Source organism: Purpureocillium lilacinum, assembly GCF_023168085.1.
Source record: "Purpureocillium lilacinum CBS 284.36 DNA, scaffold_2, whole genome shotgun sequence".
NCBI classification, from domain to species: Eukaryota; Fungi; Ascomycota; class Sordariomycetes; order Hypocreales; family Ophiocordycipitaceae; genus Purpureocillium; species Purpureocillium lilacinum.
Genome location: NW_027072112.1, coordinates 3,427,391 through 3,446,076, shown reverse-complemented (window position 1 = coordinate 3,446,076; position 18,686 = coordinate 3,427,391). Strand labels below are relative to the sequence as shown.

General features: G+C 61.2%; 3 protein-coding genes across 3 annotated transcripts; all 3 read right to left on the bottom strand.

The window, feature by feature from the left end:
- Window positions 1-1,543: 1,543 nt before the first annotated feature.
- Window positions 1,544-3,193, bottom strand: PLICBS_002808 (uncharacterized protein; the record flags this gene model as incomplete). Its single annotated transcript, XM_018322518.2, has 1 exon — window positions 1,544-3,193. One exon carries the CDS (start codon window positions 3,191-3,193, stop codon window positions 1,544-1,546), a length of 1,650 nt encoding a protein of 549 aa, XP_018179998.2.
- A 1,242-nt stretch (window positions 3,194-4,435) lies between these two features.
- Window positions 4,436-6,817, bottom strand: PLICBS_002807 (uncharacterized protein; the record flags this gene model as incomplete). Its single annotated transcript, XM_018322517.2, has 4 exons — window positions 4,436-5,053; window positions 5,118-5,288; window positions 5,360-6,434; window positions 6,498-6,817. 4 exons carry the CDS (start codon window positions 6,815-6,817, stop codon window positions 4,436-4,438), a joined length of 2,184 nt encoding a protein of 727 aa, XP_018179997.2.
- A 2,982-nt stretch (window positions 6,818-9,799) lies between these two features.
- Window positions 9,800-12,644, bottom strand: PLICBS_002806 (3',5'-cyclic-nucleotide phosphodiesterase; the record flags this gene model as incomplete). The annotated part of the gene is made up of 4 exons (XM_018322516.2): window positions 9,800-10,837; window positions 10,893-11,485; window positions 11,546-12,388; window positions 12,473-12,644. 4 exons carry the CDS (start codon window positions 12,642-12,644, stop codon window positions 9,800-9,802), a joined length of 2,646 nt encoding a protein of 881 aa, XP_018179996.2.
- Window positions 12,645-18,686: the final 6,042 nt, after the last annotated feature.

The window sequence follows — 18,686 nt, the reverse complement described above, 5'->3', positions numbered from 1 at the left end:
GGACACGCATTAGCCAAACACGGGGGAGAGACGTCGCCGCTTCACTGCGTAAAAGAAAAGGGCATGTTTGAGCGCCCGCGCTGACGCTCATCCAGGGGCACATGATTGCTTCTGCCTGCCTCTGCCACTGCATCGCTGACTTGCTTGGATTGTCCCCCAGGATGCGGCCTGTCAGCATCCAAACAGACGAGGCCACGTGCAGCGGGTGGCGAAAGGGAGGCTTTGCGCTCCCAGATCTCCGGGGTGGACATGCTCCCTGTCGGCCCTGCGCATGGAAAATCTGCAGTCGCACAATGCCATGTTTTCGGTCGGCTTGCCCAGTCTGCAGCGTTGCGGTCGGACAGCAGCAGGCTGTGGCGAGCGAGGTCGGGGATCAACAGGCCACGCGCCTCAGCCACGATCGGATCTGTGCAGGGGGCTTGAGGGACGGGCGGCTGCTACGACCAGAGGGAGGGATGGGTGGGAGGGAGGCAGCCGGCCGCCACCCTTGCATTGTTGGCTGTCTGTGGCGCATCTTTGCACCAAAAGCCCGTTGACTCTCTCTCTCCAACGCACAGCGAGAGCGGAGCAGCATCATGTGCCAGAGCGTCGTGGCGATATGCGCGCGCGGCTTCCCCCCCTCGACCGGGCAAGTCGCCAAACAAAAAAAGGGTTTGCTGCATCCGCTTTGTCTTTGCCCCTGCCCCTGCCCATGCCACGATGCTCGACCCTTTCCTACCCATGCGCAGCTGAGTGAGCGTCGGTCCTCCTGCAGGCCCACGAGGCACGCCGGCCCTCTGTCTGTTCGGCGTCCCCGACTGCCTAGGGTCCTGGTCGGTGTCGTCGTCGTGGCTGGTCATGGTGGTGCACCGCCTCACCGGCCCCTGTACCGCCGTGCTGGTCGTTGGCGCTGCCCCGCATTCTGACGTCGTCGCCTTTTCTTCTCGTCCGTCAGTAGTTTAGCCCGGGCGAGGCGGGCGAGCGTTTGAACGTTGCCTGCTCTGTCTCCAGACGCAAAGTAAGTTAAGTACCACGTTGGGTAGATGTGCTTGCCGTGTGGCTTGTTCTGGAAATAGTAACAAAACTACTTCGTAATGACGACTGCAAATGAATGCGCTCCTTTGGACTCGACATGGCCAGTCAGCAAAGCAGACTTGCTATACCTGATTCATTGATTGTGCAAGGCATATGCCCTCTAGAGTCTTGATCCATCGTCAAAATGCATGCCTCTATTCCATCTGCGTAAGAAGCGCTCTATGCACCTACGTTCCAGGCTTGCGCAAGGAGCCCAATCTTTGCGAAGTCTCATCTCGCTCTCCGTCTCTTGCGGGCAGACAAGCGAGCTTGCACAGTAAACGTGATTATAAACGAATTAGAGGCGGATGCGAGCGGACAAGCGAGCTGGCAAAACAACAGTAATGGATTATAAAGAAATCAGAGACAAGAAGAAGGCCAAGTATCAAGCCTCCTCTTCCTCTTCCTCTTCTTCTTCTTCTTGCTCTTCTTCTTCTTCTTCTTCTTCTTCTTCTTCTTCTTCTTCGCCTTCGCCTTCGCCTTCGCCTGGTCAATCAAAAAACTCAAAAGCCTTCTTAAACACATATCCCACCGGCGTATGTTCCCACGCGTCGACAAAGGTATCGACAAGCTGCCGCCCCGGGTTCCCATGGCGCGCCGTCCTGCTCGCCAAGGCCTCGTACCCGGCCCCCAGGGGCGTCTTGAGCCAAACCCGCACCACGGGGTCGAGGTTCCGCCGCGCGATGGCCATCTTCTCCTCGGGCGTCTTGGCGGCGTGGACCCTCCTCGCCACGGCGGGCATCTCCTCGACGACGGCCATCCAGAAGCCGGCGGGGACGGTGCGGCTGCGCGCCGCGGCGGCGGCGTCGGTGAAGAGGTGGATGAGGGATTCGAGCGCCGCCTCGGGGGTGGAGAAGGCCTCGTAGCGCCGGGAGATGGCGCGGGAGCAGGCTTGTGTGAAGCAGATGACGAGGTCGGACTCGTTGATGGTGCCGGCTTGGAGGTCCTTGACGAGGGGCTCGAAGGACTTGGGGGTTATTTCCGTGGCCCATTGGAGGAGCGCGTTTGCCGAGGCGGTTTCGTACCATGGAGTCTGGCCCGGCGTGGCCCCCGGTTTGGTTCCCGGGTGCGGTGGCTCTGCGTCTTCGTGCACTTCGTTGGGACCGGGTTTACCCCCCGTAGGCTTCTTCCCCTTCTTCGCATTTTCACCCCCCTCCGCCTCGTTGTCCGTGCCGTGTTGTGCCTTGTCTGCCTCGTCGGGACCGACTCCCTGGTGGGGGACCTCCTTCTCCTCCTCGGCCTTGGGGTTGTTGCCCGCCCCTTCGTCGCACGCCTCTCGCTTCTTGCCACCGCAGATACGGTTCAACTGCGGCTTCTTGTCCTGCCAGTAGTACTTGTACTTTGGATTCCTGGTCCACTTTACCTCTTCGACGGCGCCCAAACCGGCCCCCTTGCGCACCTCCGAGCACCCGACGATGGTCTCCCGCGGGATGCGCCCCGGCGTCATGAACTCGAGGTTGGGGTCCCTCTTGGCCTGCGGGATGAAGTACCCATCCGGCATGCCCCGGTACGAAATCTTGTACACGTAGCCCGTCTCCGTCTTGGGCGCGAAGCTCGACCCGAAGGCGTACGTCTCGGCGCGGTCCCGGCTGCGCGTCACCGACACGAACGCCGAGTCGTCCTTGCTCACGCCGTTGAGGTGGTCGAGGATGTTGGCGTTGTGGCCGCGGCCCGTGAACCCTTCCTTGAAGATTTGCGCGGGCGGGCGGTTGTCCCCGCGGTAGAAGAAGCCGTACTCGAAGGTGCCGGCGCGGGCTCTGAGCGGGTCGCCGACTTTCCACGCGGGCCGGGGCTTGAGCGGCTGCGGGGGGCCATTGTCCTTGGGTGGCGGGACGCCGATGATGGGGGCGGTGGCGGCTTCCTTGGCTTTGATGAGCTTGAACTCGGGCTCGCGGGCCTGTTGTTGCTGGCGCTTGAAGGATCGTGGGAGTGGCGTGTTGCCTGCGCCGAGAGAGGGAACGTTGGCTCTGCCCGCGAGCACGGCAGAGTGTATATAGATCGCCGGGTGTTCCGCCGTGGTGTCCCTGATGCCACTTGAAACTGTGTTTGTTTCCTCCGAGGCTGGCTCTGGATGAGATCCAACCAGAGGCGATGACACGGCCAGTCCTCCGAAGAGTGCCAGGCATAGATACGCCCTCATGGCTTCGACTGACTCTTTAGTATAAAGCTGACTGCTTGGGGAGCGCGCTACGAGAGAGCTTCAGATGAACTCAGTATCATCATCTTATTCTTTCAAAGCAACGAGCGTGAGCGCGACGTTTTATGGCCGCCTGCCCTCGTGCCACCTTGATGAGCTCACAGCCATGTAGACGACGGGCATCATGCACCGCCTTCCTCTCCTTGGGTTTGGGCAAGCAGGTAGATGGGGAGGCCGCATGAGCCCTTGCGTCAGGGTCCATGATCCTGGCTAGTTGAGCACTCGATGTGCCGGAGAAAGGGGTAAAAGGGAAAAAAGGCGCGTTGTCTGGGATCTCACAGCGAGATCCAGCACGTTGATGAGGCAGTCTTTTAGGCATTGCGCATGAACATCGCTTCGGCGAGAGTTCACAGCCCGCGAGTCATTCCAAGACCAGGACTGAGGCTGCAGTCTCTCATATCCATGCATAACATGCTCTCGATCGCTTATCGTCTTTTCATTTAACCACTTAGCTCGTAGCCCATGTATCTGTAGGGCTACGTGTGGTCTGCTCTGCTGGTTTGAATCGCACAGATCGGCTAATACTTCCGTTCCGTCTTGGCCGTCTCGCACTCCACGATCCTGGCCGCCTCTGATTCTGTAACAGCAACATGAAGGGCCGGAATGCCGCTGAGGCGGGCGTTCATCCTCACCACTCCGTCCAGCCATGTCGCTCTGCGGACACGTCTCTATGCCTGTCGTTCGGCTGCTTGAGCCGTCCTGACCACCATCCTCTGTCATCCTCTGTTGCCAAAATTGCAGCTGGAATAGGCAAGTAGTTCCATATGTGAGTTCGGCAGTTAGTTACTCAATGCAACTTCTTGGCGAGAAATGCATCCCGGCAAGCACATGGCACTCGTGAGTCGTGACCCCTGACGCAATCCCCGCCTTGTCGCCTCCTTCTCCGCGGAACACTCTTCGACACTCACTTCCAACAAGAACAATAATCTTCACAGTCATGCGCGCTGCGCTATTTCGGAGCTCGCATGTTCACATGAGCCTTCGCTCGGCTATACGGGAGTATATCTCGGAGCAAATCCAAGCTATCATTCAAATGATGAGAGTGTCTGCCGCGACAACCCACTACCTACACTATACATTCCGACGCAACCGGGTATCCGAAGAACGCGCTGCCATGTCCTCCATTGGTATTAGATGCTGATCCGCCTCTTCCTCTCCACCATTGCCTAAAGCAACAGATGGGGCCTACTTCAGCTCCCGCGAGATGCCCCGCGAGATCCAGTCGGCAATCGACATGACCGTCACCATCGGGTTGACACCACTCGCGCTTGGGAACACGCTTGCGTCTGCGACATACAGGTTCTCATGACCCCAAACCTTGCCGTTCGGATCCACGGCGCCCGAGCTGGGGCTGCTGCTCATGCGACATGAGCCCATCTGGTGCGCTGACACGAAGATGGAGAAAGGGGGCTTGTTGTCGACCTTGCGCAGCTGCTTCAGCCATGCCGCAAACTTGGGGTCCGTAAACTCCGGGTCCTTTCCGGCAACGTGCTGCCTCTGGCGTTCACCGCCGTCGTCGGGAACGAAAGGCTCCAGGCCGCCCAGGTGTGGTCGGATCTCTGTCGCGCCCGTCACGTAGCAGATCTTGGCCAGAGCCTGGACACCCTCCAGCGTGTGGTCCCGGTCGAAGTCGGACGTGGTGTAGTCGACCCGCGGCTCGCCCGTCTTGGGATCTGCGTACACGCGACCCGAGTCGCGGTCTCTGGTCAATGCGACCCACGTGTTGAGATGGCGATATTTGAGAGCCAGGAGCTTAGCATCCTGGCCACCGTACCACGGCTGCATGGCAAATGTCGCATACGGCTGGCTCAAAGTCAGCAAATCACACTCCTAGACGAGGGGTTCTCTTCCGGCTCTCTCAACATACCACCATGCAGGAAGGCTCCAGCTTCACGCCGTGGCCCTTGCGATCCAAGTTCTCAAACTCGTCGCAGTAGCTGGTGATGATACCGCCCTCCCATGGCCGCACGTCCTCCTGGAACGTTGCGGAGACAAAGTTGACAGGGTGAAGATGCAGGTATTTGCCGACATTCGGATTCTATGCACCTCGTCAGCCTATGTCAAGACTTCTCGCACATGCCATCATTGGCGAGTGGCCGTGTTACTCACCTTCACGCCGCTCTTCTGCAGAAGAGTTGGAGTCCACAGGGAGCCACCAGAAATGATGACCTTCTTGGCCTTGATCCGGACGGTGCGTTGGGTACGAGAGCTCAGTGGTGTGTGGATCTGGCCTTCCGAATCCCTCGACGTCCAGAGCCCTTCCACACCGATAGCGGTGACGCCGTCCGAGGCAAAGATGATTCTCTTCGCCTCGAACCCCTCCATGAATTCGGCACCAGCTTCACCAGCGGCCGGCAGCCACGCCACAGCAGGCCCGCGCTTTTCAGCCGAGCCACAACCAAGATGGCACTGGCCACAGTAGTGCTCCTTGCTGGCCGTGTTCTGCTCCACGGCGTCGGCCTTCCATCCCAGCTTGCTGGAGCCGTTTAGCAGCACCTGATTCCTGTGGTTGTGGCGGATGCCGCTCTTGCTGGCGCCGATAAAGTCCCATACCCGGTCTTGGCAGTCGTCGAACTCGGACGACTTGAAGAGCGGCAGACCCTTGGCAGCCCACTCCTCACGTACAAAGTCCTGCAGCCGGAAGCAGACACTCCAGTTGACAGTGCCGCCGCCGCCCCAGGCACCACCAGAAGCAATGCCGGCGCTCGTGTTGTCTGTCATCGTGACGCCGCCATGGTCGTAAAGGTACTTGGCGCCAGCACTCTGAGGCATGGGCAGCTGGGAAGGAGGAAAGTAGTAACCCTTGTCGACGACGATGACCTTATGGCCAGCTTCGGCGAGGTTCTTCGCGGAAACTCCACCGCCACAGCCAGAACCGACGATGACTACGTCGGTAGAGATCTCGTGGACACCGTCGCCGCTGCCGACGTGGATGAATTTGTAGTCGTAGCCGTCACCGGCCTTCCAGTTGACGGGCACGTCCGTGTAGCCGGACAGGGAGCCAAAATAGGGGCTGGACATGGCGTGAGCCTTGTGGGCCGTTGTGACGAGAGCCTTGGCGAGCATTCTGAGGCTGGGCAGTCTTGACTGTGACCACGACTTGATGATCGCCTCGCGATTCTTGACGGGCTGCTGGGTGACGGGACTCCAGTAGCCAGTCAGGAGAAGGCTACCGTAGTGAGTGCTGGCGAGACGTGTCAAAAACGAAATCTCATGGACGTCACTCGAGAGAGCTTATGCAACGTACCCGAGGAGGTTCATGATCTTGGCAAGCTGCTTCCTCTGCGGTGTAATTGCCAAGGTGTTGAGGACGTCGAGACGGAATGCCTCGTCATCGGAGGGTCTGTATCGCAAGAATTCCTTGACGGAATCGCGAGAGGGCGCTTCGAGCAGCGACTTGGTCCCGCGCTCCAGGAGCTTCTCGTACTCGGATGTCGACAGCGTGAGATGGGCCTTCTCGCTGAACATGGAGGCCTCAGCGATAGCTGGGATAACGCCGTCCAGCAGAGCGAAGATGGTCTCCCACTGCTCGACAGTCATGAAGTCGCCGGAGGGCGGGTCGGGCATCGGCGTTGCCACCGGCGTGTGCTCCGCGGGCAGATCCATGGTGAGTGGTTGGAGCTTGGAGCTTGGTGAGAGTCTTGTATGTGTGTCAAGCAAGGCGTCGAGTATGCTCTGTCGCCACGCGACGTTGTCCCTCCGCTTTACTCAGGCAGAGCTGCCAAGCAGGCAACGTCTCAGATCGACGGGATGCCGAAGCAGGATATGGATGAGACGAGACGAGACGAGACGAGGAAGTCCACCAGGAGGAGGTGGAGCTTCGACGGCGCGCTTGGCCCCGGGGCTCGTGGGTATTTATATGGCGAGCACGCAGGGTCCTGGGACGGGAACGAAGTGGCTGCCACCCCCGTTGGTTTGGGGTTTGGGCTGGGCAGGGGAGCTCCTCGCTCGATCGGATCACTAACGTCCTTGGCGCCAAAACTGGTGTCAGGCCACCGGGGCGGCGGGGGAGCGGACGGGGGGGGGGGGGCAACGTTGAGCGGCGAAGGGGTCAAGCCAGGGCGGGATTCGCATGTGAGAAGCGGAAGAGAGGAAGGGGGGGGACGCTTGCTCAAACCTGGGGGGCCGCGGGCGGTGCAAGACGACGATGAGTGAGGTGAATTGAGAGGGATCGGTCAGCTTTCGCGGAACGAGGAAGGAGCGCCACCGGGTTGGTCTTGCCGCTTCGTTACAGACAAGACGGGAACGCGGAAGGGGGGATGGAGTTGGCGTCTTGCCAATGCATGACCGTCCAGACTCGAACAGAACGGACCTCGTTGCTCAATGCTCCTCTTCCCCACACTTTGCAGCGGCAGGTGAAGGTTGTTTGTTTCCCTCCGCTCCCCCAAACCCACCCAGCCCAGCGAGGCAGCCGGCCCCTCTCCCTCACCCAATGCTACCCATGCCCTGCTGCCCTCCCCCCAATCCAACGCCCCAGATGTCGACGCCACAACGCGCTTGAGACCGCTGATGCCGAGGTGCCCCAGTTTATTCGCCGTTCGTGCAAGTGTTGTCGCCGTCGACAGGCCCGTGCTTGTGCCCGCCGTGGAGGCAGACAGGGCAGGGCCAGGGGATGCTCGAACAGGCAGGGCTGGGCGATCGCACAGATACAGCGCAGCATCATCAGCGACGCTGCAAGCCCGATGATGAAGAACGACGTCGCGCAGAGCTGTCACGGCTCCGCGTGCTGCTCAAGTCGCACGACATGCAGCGCAACCTACAGACCGTGCAACAACAGCCCGCCGCCAGCAGCACCGCCGCCGTCACGACCACCACCACCAGGCCCTGGCTGCTCCCGTCCCCCACGCCGCCACCCCCGGTCTCGCTGCCAGTGTGCTCCCTCCTCCGTGGCCGCGTCCGTCCGTTGCTCCGTCTCCGTTCTCGCTTTGCTGTCTCTGCCCTCCGCCAAAAACAACAGCAGCCCATCGGGTCCGCGCCCGACCCCAGATCACAGAACCCAGCTGGAGTCGAACATACGATTTTCAAGGCGATTCCACGTACGATGAGTACATTAACATTTTCCGAGGTGGGTATGCCGTGCTCTTGATCCCGGAATCTACAGGACCCTTGGCACCTGGCGGCCCCTTCGCACTTACACGGGGAAACCGCCGCGACTGCTACGCCGCGCGCGACGCCGCCGCTCGTACTTAAAGATCCCGGAGACGGTGTCAGCCGCGCCGCACGGGCCGCCATTTGTGCGGCACAGCATACACACAGTGCTGCCCTTTCAGCTTTGTCTGTGTTCCTGTCCACGTACAACCACGAGTCGCAACCTTGCCGTCCATGACTTGTGTCCACGACCAGTCCGTCACTCCTCGCAGAGACGCATCTCACCACCTCGAAGCGTCACATATGCAGGGATGGGGGCTACTAACCCATGCATTCATTACCATGCAGAGGCAGAGAAGGAAGGCAAAGTCGCACATCACCACCGGCATGGAAACCTCGGCAGCAGTGGAACCCCCATATCGGATCGTGGGCGACATTTTAAATCCCAGGTTCGTTGATGATGAATGCGAAATGCCATTGGGTCGCCCAGGCACACACACACACACACACATACACGCACGAGAGGCACAGCAAAGTCCCGGGAAGCCCCCGACTTCTCCGCGTGCGGGCGCGGCTCGATCCCGGGGGCCCAATCGGCGCCTTTTGGAGCCTTCTCCGCACTGCGCTAGGCGCCGCCTGGCGGGCGACGTTGTCCCGTAGCCCCGTTCGCCAGACGTCTCGACCGTGCCGCGCCGTCAGCCCGCGAAGGCGTCGGTGGCGATGCAGGCACAAACTTTTTCGAATCACCTCTCCTCTGTGTGTGTGTGCCTTGCATGCCCAGCTGGCATTCGTTTGGCTGGAGCAGTTATTTGCCTGTCCACTTGAAGGGACAACAGTCGGCCGAGGCCATCAGTCGCAGCCATTGCAGTCACCATGCGAGCCCAATTCATGGCCTCGCCGCACGCGCCTCAGCAAAGAGCTCCATGATTCCCAGGACAAAGACATCCCATTGTCGTCTACTACCTGCACAGCGCTGTTGGTATTTCCTTCCCTCGCCCCGTCTTCCAAGCGATTCCGCGCCGCTGCTGTCGGCTTCGTGACCGTTGCTCATTCATAACTCAATCAGGCGCCGGCTCTCCCAGCCGTGCCTGTCCCCCGAATGCCACACGCAAACGCCGACCTACTCAAACACCTTTTCCAGAACCCCAAAGATGTACACGGCCTGCCAGCCGTCGATTCTCCCAGAGTATAATGTACACGTATGTATAGGCATGCCAGAGTGCAGACCAAACCGCGCTCATATGTTTTGCGATGGACGAGCGGCAACGTCACGCATTGTCTCGCGCGTGCTCGTTGAAGGTCGTGGGTCGGCTCCCCGGGCGACATGCCAGAGCGCAGATGGGCCACGATACGCAGCACAGGTGTCCAAACACCGCCATCCGCAGATGCTTGGCCCGAGGTCCAGTTACCGCCACGCACTTGCTTCGAACGCTGCCACGCCCAGGCCTTAATCGGCGGCCCTCAGTTTGAGGTGTCCGTGCCCGCCAACGAGGGACTCGAGCCCTTGTTGCGCCGGAAGAAGGGAAAGTCCTTCATCCTAAATCGGCTCGGCCTCTTCTTCAGCGATTTGCCCTCGGCCTTGCCTATGCTGCCGACAGCGAGCGGCTCCTCCTCGCTCCGTCCGTTCTGTCGCTGAGAAGACGTCGCTGGAGAGCTGTGATTACTCGTGCCTGGACGCGAAGCGCTCAGACCCGGAGCGCTGAGGGTCCTCTCCATCGATTCGTTGCTGACAATGCTTGTGCCTTGCGTGCTCGGCGACAGGGCCGCCTTGCCTGTCGCTGCGCTCGTGGCCTGCGACTGCCAGTCGCCCGCGAATGCCCCTGCTGCGCTCCCCTCGGTCGCCTCGCTGCATCGTTGCCGCGCTGAAGGTACCGATGTTTTGCTGTCTGCCCCGCTATCGCCCCGGTTCCGGTTGTTGAACGGATCGCTGCCCGCGGTATCAAACGAGGGCAAGCCATTGAGATCCGTTCGCTCGTCAGCGTTGCGTAGCGCCGACGCCGTCGGCAATGGTTGCTCGCCGTGGCGTTCGACGTCGTTCATCGCCGTGGGCGTCATGTTGCTCTCTGACACGCCATCTGTCATGACGCGCGGGGTGCCGGCCTGAGGACCCTGAGTCTTGTCGCCGTTCTCGGTGTCCGCCACGTAGCTCCTGGTCCGTGGAGAGAAGGTGCCCTCGCGGTCCGCCCGTATCCTCTCTGCATCGGTCCTCGGCTGGCTGGCCTTTGCGTCCTGCACCTTCTGCTCGAAAAGAACCTTATTCGCCTCGAGCTCTTCCACTGTGTACCGCATCGCTGGCATGATGTCGGCCACGCCTTGGAATAAGGGGATCGCAAACATATTCATGAAGCCAAGCTGTGCGGTTGCCAGGGATATCAGATCCTTCTTCGGAGTCGCCATGAGTGACGTCTTGATCTGCAGCTCATCCTCCATAGAAGCCTGTCGAGAAAACTCCTCTGCCAAGATGTGCATCCACTGAAGAGCAGTGCTGTGTTTTCTCGCCTGCGAACGGTGTTAGCTTAGGTCTCTTTCCTCGCGGCCCGGTACACCAACTCACCACGTTGCTGATGTCGGCGCACTTTATCAAGAGCGAGCAAGCCAGTGCCTTATACTCCTCCTGCTGGCGGCCGTTCCAGCCCTCCGAACTGTTGTTGTGGTGGAGCTTTTCCTGCACATCACCCAGCTTCTTCATGTAGTCGAAATGAAGGCCCATGTCTGTCGCGAGAATCGAGCTGATCATCAAGTCGCGCATTTTCCGATCTTCAAAGGCCGCGGGCCAGTATCGGCGGAGGATCTGAGAATAGGCGGCGCAGTGAAACGACTCCAACACGGATCGATCATTGTAGAGCTGTGCCAAGGGGGCGTTGAGCGTCGAGAGGAAGCCGTTGTTGACGCCTGGGTGGCCGACATCATGGCCTATGGCCGTGATTAGGAGAGTCAGTGCCTCAAACGGGCTGAGCAGCGCCGCTAAAGGTGACCGGTCGGCCGGTTGTCTCGACTTTTGAGCCGCAGAATATGCTGGCAGAGCGCCAACGTGGACGAGAAAGTTAAAAGTTGCCTGTAGTACGTCCACAACATGGCGGAAGTTGTGATAGGGGACGAAACTGTTATACGCAGCACGACAGGCCACCAAGAAGCTGATTAGTTGATCTAACAAGACATGTTAGCAAACGATGCAAGTCTTGCTTTGGCCTGCCCAGATTTTCTTACCGGTGGGAATTTGCCAGCGCTCGAGGTCCGACACCGTCAAAGCGTGCTTGAACATGACCAAGGCGGCGACCAGCAGCTCATCGTCGGAGAAGGAGTGCGCGCAAAAGTGCCACTCGCCAACGGCCACGGCGATATCAGCCTGGCGCTCCGCCGAAACGGCGATATGAGCTCCAGCAATCTGCTGGCTCTCTTCGTCCATGCGACAAATGCCATTCATGAGCCCCGAGACCATGGCCTCGCGCAGGTAAGCGAAAGGCTTCTGCTCATTGACGCCGACCCACGAGCGCTTTCGGCCCTTGGCAATCTCCATCTGCGCCTGCTGCTCGCGCGCAGCGTCTCGGTGTGCCTTGTAGGCACAAATCTCGAGCGAGGTGACGCACTTGGCACTCAGCGGACTGACGATGACATCGACAGCTCCCAAGTCCAGACATCTCCTTATCAGCTGGCGATGGAAAGCGAGGCTGCCAGCATCAGCGGCAACGGTCTCCACCGCGCCATCCGTCATCTGTTCGCCAGGGGCGGAGGCGACGGAGTTGGGGTAGCTGATGAGGGGGATTGGAACAATAAGTTTTGACATGCTCCGAAGGTGGGCTTCCGTGATGATTTTCTGCAGCAAGGTCAGGCCATATAGCTCCTCGTCGGGCCTGTGGATCTCGGCGGTTCCGGTCAAAGAGGATGAGTCGGGTCCGTTGATAGAAGAGTGGGACAGCGTCCGGGGCTCTTGCAACTGCTGGTCATGGGGGGTATCCAGCAGGACCAGTGTCGGAGTCATGTCCATCATTGAATCGTCTTGAAGCTCGAACAACTTGGACAAGCACGAGTTGGCGGTGGCGCAAACGTGAACTAAAAGGCGCACACGCATGGTTAGCAGGCCACGGTGCAAGGGAATTTGCGCGCCGCCGGGTTGCGCAAGGTAGTGCAACGTACCGTCGCCAAAGGCGTCGAGAAGAGGCTGGACCGTTTCTCGCAGGCCATCGTGTTTCCGATCGGGGGAGAATTGCGACGAGGACTCGCCGGGGGCGGCCTGAATGAGGCGATCCTCACCGACTTCGCGATTAACATAGATGACATGGCACGCGAGTCGGTCCATGGCGTCCATTGTGGCAACGAGAAGCTACCAGTCTTGCGACTGGAGCACGTTGACCACACGGGCAAGGGGAGGCTCGGGCAGAGAGCAGCGCTAGATTTTCGGCGTACGACGGTCGCTTCGAGGTCAGGGACTCGACGGGTGTCCGCTTGGTCGGTTCGCGGGCGGGCGGGGAGGAGAAAATTCGCACGAGTCGAGGCAGTGTGACCGCAGCACACAGAGCCTGGAAGGGGCAATCGCTTCGCGAACACCGCAGCCGGTGGTGGTGCAAGGTGCGGTGCGCTCTGGCAGTTTCACGTCGGGGGCGGGGGACGATGGTCCGTTGATGGCGGAAACGAGCGGATGGCCGACGAGGGCGAGGCCGGGTTGCCGGCGACGATCGCCAAGAAGTAGAAGGAGCAGTGCCGAGGTGCGCACGAGAAGTCGGTGATGAGGCAGGCAAAAGGCGGCGAGGCCGTCTAGATTGAGCCTGCTCGATTCCAGATTAGAAGAATTAAGAGAAAAATTCAAGGAAAATCAGGCCCAGCAAAGGGGGGTGATGGCGACAGCCAAGGCGATACGTGGTGGCGGCCGAGTGAGTTGCAGGATAGTGAAAGGCGCGAGTGCGAGGGGGAAAGAGAGGCGGCCGTTGCGCAATTGACGGAAAGCGGAGCGGCACCAAAGGAAAGGCAGATGGGCAGGATGGCAGGCAGGCCGATGGTAGATGGATGGCCAGTCGCCAGTCGCCAGTCGCCAGTCGCCAGTCGCCAGTCGCCAGTCGCCAGCAGCGGGACCCAGACCCAGGACCCAGGACGGGAGTCTGGAAGGGGGGTGTGGGTTTCGCCGTGCGAGGATGGCCGGTATGGCACAAAGTGCGTGTGTGGTATGGGTGGAATGGCTCTTGCCGGAGAGGAGCAGGAGGAAACGGCCGTCCTGTCGTGGTGGTGGTGGTTTTGGTGGTTCTGTGGCCTCGAGCGGCGCGAATGGTTGGGTGGATGGGTGGATGGCAGCGGCGGATGGACGGGGGGGGGCGAGGTGGGAGACGAGCGCCTGGGGAACCAGCGGCGTCATCCAGAAGGGGACTGGAAGCCCTGGAAGCCCTGGAAGCAGGCCACTAGCCACTCAGCCAGGCCAGCTGCAGCGCCGGGGGACAATACCTTACCTACCTGGACAGGGGGGGTGGGGAGGGGCGACGGGGGGGGCGAATTGCGGGAGCTGGCTGGCTGGACGGCCAATGGCCAATGGGAAAAGTTGGGCAGCGGGCAGGTGTGCGTGGTGTGTCTGTCTGCCCACGGGTGTGTGAATGTGTGAATGTCCAGGTGTGTGTGTGTGCGTGCGTGCGTGCGCGTGCTTGTGTTTGTGCATGTGCTGCTGCTGCTGTAGCTGCCCCTGCTGCCCGCGAACCTGCGCTGGCAGTGACACTCAGCGGAGGCCTCGACTCTACCTATGGCCTGTAGGTTGGCATGCAACCCGGGGCCACGCCTGGAACTAAACAGGCACCACCCACCTCATTGAGCCACGGAATGCATGGAACGGAGCGCAAGGTGTGGTACCTTACGCACGGCATGGCAGGGCACGGCTGGAGGGGCAGCAGCGCCAGCACCAGCACCAGCACCAGCAAACAGCTTCCATGTCGGCGCCGATTGAGCGGCGATCTGCAAGAGGGCGTGTCGCAGACAAGCCTCCGGTCCAGGGATCGAGGCACCTGGCCCTGCTGGATTGGCTGGCCTGGGATGGGGACGGGTTGACGGGGGACCGGGGGATGGGGGGATGGATGGGACGGCCGGACGCTGTGGAGGGCGCGCCCAGCCGAGCCAGCGCAGAGTGGAGGGCATCGCGAGCGGCAGCTGCTGGGCAAGGGACGGGGAAGCTGGGTACGTGGCCGACCAAATGGCGAACCCCAATAACTTACCCGACAGGTTTCTGGGTGTTACACACGCCGCGCAGCGCGAGACGCTCTCTGCTGGGCCGGGCAATGTGAGACAAGCAGCGACGACGACTACGAGGACCGACGATAAGTAACACAAGGGGGGGTAGAAGAAAAAGAGGAACAAGATCCCGGTCGGAGATGGGCCTTCGAGAAGCCACAAAGCGGGGACGGTCGACGCCGGGCGCGGGCGCTGGCTCTTGGGTGAATCTCAGGTACCTCTCAGATGCTCCGGTGTTGTTGGGTCTTGGCTTTTCCCTTTGCGCAACTTCACGCCCGACGATGCAGACGCGGCGGCACGCACCGACGAGTTGCTCGGCGAAGGAAAGGAGAGCAGTGGGAAAGGGGGGGCCAGCAAGCCAGCAAGCACGGTCCATTGCACAGGGGAATCGTGGATTCTACGGGCGTCTTTTTACTGCACTGCTGTGCGCGCGAGCCACGACGCGCCAGAGCAGAGACTCAACTCACAAGACGGCCCTCCCGCGGAGAACCGGGGGGTGGGGGACAGGGGGGGGTAACGAGCCCCGGGGAGGCCCCAGGCTTGCAGGTGTACGCTGCAAGCCCACAGAAGAAGACCACCAAGACCACATAGGGATGGTCCAGGCCACGAGAGGCCACTTCTTCGCTGTGGTGCGGAACAAGTGCTGGTAGGTGAGTTGACCTGCGGAATGGCCGGCGGCGTGCTGCCCGGGGACAACTACCTAGTAACTAGCCCGGCGGCCTGACGCTGCTTCGCGGACGTGGCGGACAGCTGCACCGTCGTGTCCGTCGTCCCTCACCCTCCGCACGCGGCGGACATGCTGCAGAAGAAACAAGCGCAAGGGGCCGCCTAGACGAGAAAGAAGCAAAAGAAGCAAGTCGTGCGTCCGTCCGTCCGTCCGTCGTCTCCTCCGATGCCCCCAGCGCGCCTCCGTCCGAGGCACGCACGCACGCACGGGGGCACCGATCATCAACGCGCGCGCCTCCGCAAGGGCTTCCCGGGGTTTCCTTGCGTCGCCCCATCGCCGCCCATCGCCTCGCTCATCGCCCCGTCGCCCATGGCGCGCGGCCGCCGCCCCAAGCTTCCCACCCTCGCATCTCGCTCGGCGTTCGGCGCTGATGCTGGCGCTGGCTGCCTAGGAGGGCCCGCCGGCGCGCCGAAGCAAGGCACATAGAAAGTAAGTAGGTCTGTAGCGTTATCCAAGTTGTTCTAAGCTTCCGGGTTGCCTCAACAGCAAGCATGGCGTGCCCCGAGTTGCTCTCCTCCCGCATGAGGACAGACTCTCGGGCTTGCTGACGGGATGCAGGTACTAACGTTGTTACTACCTCTTAGTGGTTGCTGTCGGCGGTCATGACGGTGGAACAGCCCGCCATTGCTCGAATCAGTCACGCAGTGCACCACAGTCGGCCATCGTCGAGTCGTTGCCGTTTTCTAGCAGCTACTCGCTTTGTCGCTCACGGTTTCGATATCTAGGTGGCTGGATGGCTGGGCGGCCCCCTCCCTCCTTCCTCGGCGCGACGTCGTGGCCCCTGCGCCGTAGCCGACATGACTTGCGACCTTTTGTGGCCTGTCGTCCGGCGCGCGGGCACCACGTCCGTCTCTCGGCCACGATACCCCGAGATGTCCTGCATTGCCCCCCCATCCTTCCTGTCCGTCAAGGATAACAAGGCGACCTCTCGCATCGCACACCATGGCGCGCGCGGTCCTGACTCCCGCCCTCCGATGCGGAGGGGCCCCGGCGCTGAGCTTTTTCGGAGCTACCTCAGGCATATTTACCTATCTTGGGTCCATCGCCTGGTGCTGCAAGGTACTGTATCCAAGAGGCCGCGTTGTCCTCTGCCCAGGCAACGCACACGAGGGCATCCCAGAGTTGCATTCCGGAAACCTGGGCCCTGATGACGGGACTGGAGCCCCATGGCCCCCAGCAGCGACCTTCTGAGCCCGCGCTAAGGTAACCGTGCCTTAGCACCTGCTGTAAGAACAGACGCCGGATGCAGGCTCGGCAGGGATCCAGGGACCTACGTGCCTAGGGATTCGCGCCGCCAGCAGGGTGGCCGTGTCTCCAGCTGTTCGCGGGCTCCAGTCACTGAAATCCACGACCCAACCTGCCGCTTCCATCCACCACCACCACCACCGTCACTGCCGCCGCCGCCGCCGCCGCCTCCTCTGTGGCGACGGAAGCTTCCCTTTGGCACGCCCGTCTACGTGCCCGCTTCCAGGAAGGGGGCTGGTCCAAAACTTGCCAGTTGCTTTTCCCGCCGCCGCCGACGCCAGACGCGGCCGGAGCGCACGTGCGGGCAGTACAGACGCCCTGCGACAGCAGCCAGAAGCACTACCTACCTGCGGGCAGAGCGCTGGGCAGTTGCCCAAACCGTCGCCGCCTAGGTAATTGCTTTTGCACCCCTTTTCCCCTGCAAAGCCCCCTTCATCCTCTCTGTGACGTTGCAGTGCGCAAAGTAAGAACAGAAAAAGTACCAAACGGCTTGCCTCCTGTCCTCCCTGCTCTACATAATATGCCTATGCCAATGGATAAACGCGACAGCGGCAGCATACGTACGTGAATGGAAACAGACCCTCGCCATCTGCGTCAGGCCGCAAATCCCTTCCCTACTGGTGCCGCCACCCCTGTGCGAGAGAGCGAGAGAGTGAGAGAGAGCGCGCGCGCCACTAGGTCGCCACCACCTACAAACTTCGGGCGTACATGCGTACCTAGCCTGTCATACGTCCCCCAACCGTTGCCCGCAACGCGGAAGGTTTTCCCAAACGAATGGAACACACGCAACAAACGCGGGGCGGCGGCGGCGGCGATTTGGGGGCGGGCGGGGACCAACGCCTTCCATGGAAGACAAACCCTCCCAGTCCGCTTTTTTTTGCCCTCCCTCTTGCAGGTCCTTCTCGACGTCTTCCAGAACTCTCCATGGAAGGTCCTTTGTGGGCCTGGTCCTCATCTCGGTCTGTCTCCCCCATCTCCACCCATTTTTATTTTTTCCCCTCTCTCCTCCAGCCAGTGGCCTCTCACAGGACAGGCCTGCGCGCACGCGCAATTGTCTCTGTGCATCCATCGTCCCCCCTGGGCCCCCGGCCCCCTTGCCAACCCCAGGCTGCCAGCTAGGTCCCCTTCGCGCAGCCCTGGAGGCTCCAGCAACCAACCACCGCTCCGGCACTGTCCATCTGCCTGCCTGCTTCTATTACCGCGCATGGCCGCCCACCGCCCGCCAAGGAACGGCACCTGAGCACCTGTGAGCGCGCGCTGGTTTGATCGCCCGCCTGACCTCGATTGCCTGAGGCGGCCGGCCTGGCCTGAGCTGGCCTGAGCTGCTCAGCTGGGGCAGTTCAGTTCAGGCAGGGCAGGGCAGGGCAGGCGCAGGGCGAGGCCAGAGCTGCGTCAGCTGGCGTGGACTGCCCTGCGCCTCCCGCCCGGCCGCAACCAACGACACCACGTCTGCGCGTTGCGCATCTGCCATCTGCCATCTAACATCTAACATCTTGAGACATTGCGCATCTCCATCTGCGCCCCCTTTCTTCCCCTTCGCCCAACAGCGGGCCGGCACCTCGGGGACTGCCGCTGTTGGGTCCTACAAGTACCTCGCTTGTACACTCCGTATGCTCCGTATACTCCGTGGAACTCCCTACTCTGTGCTTGTACGAGCATGTACATGAGGACGCACTCATTCCCGCTCATCCTCCGCTGGCCGCCCGGCGCCCCCCCTCGATGTGGCTCTGTTGGTGCGTGCGTGCGTGCCCTCACGCCCGACAGGGCGAGCGATGCCCCCCTGGTGGGACCATCACCCGCCTTCGAGAACATCATTCGAAGCCCCTTCTGCCGACTTTTCGTCTCTGCGGTTGTGCGAGGGAGTGCGCCCAGCCGCGTTGCCATTGGTCTGACGTCGCGGTGGCAGAAGTGCTCGGGAGGGGCGGCTCTTGTTAGGGGATGGACGCTGAATCGGGGCGTGGGCCAGATGCCTCCTTCTAGAAGCGCCCTGACTGAGTCTATGCGCATTGACACCTTGATGCCTACGTACTACTGGCCTGCCCATGCCCTGCAGCTGTCTCTGCCCAACTCACCCCGGCCGGTCTCGGCCGCCCCGTTGTCCCCTTCTACTGTTGTGTTTGTTGTTGTCATTGGTGTTGTTGCCGCGTGCACAATGTCCATGAGGGCGACATCGAG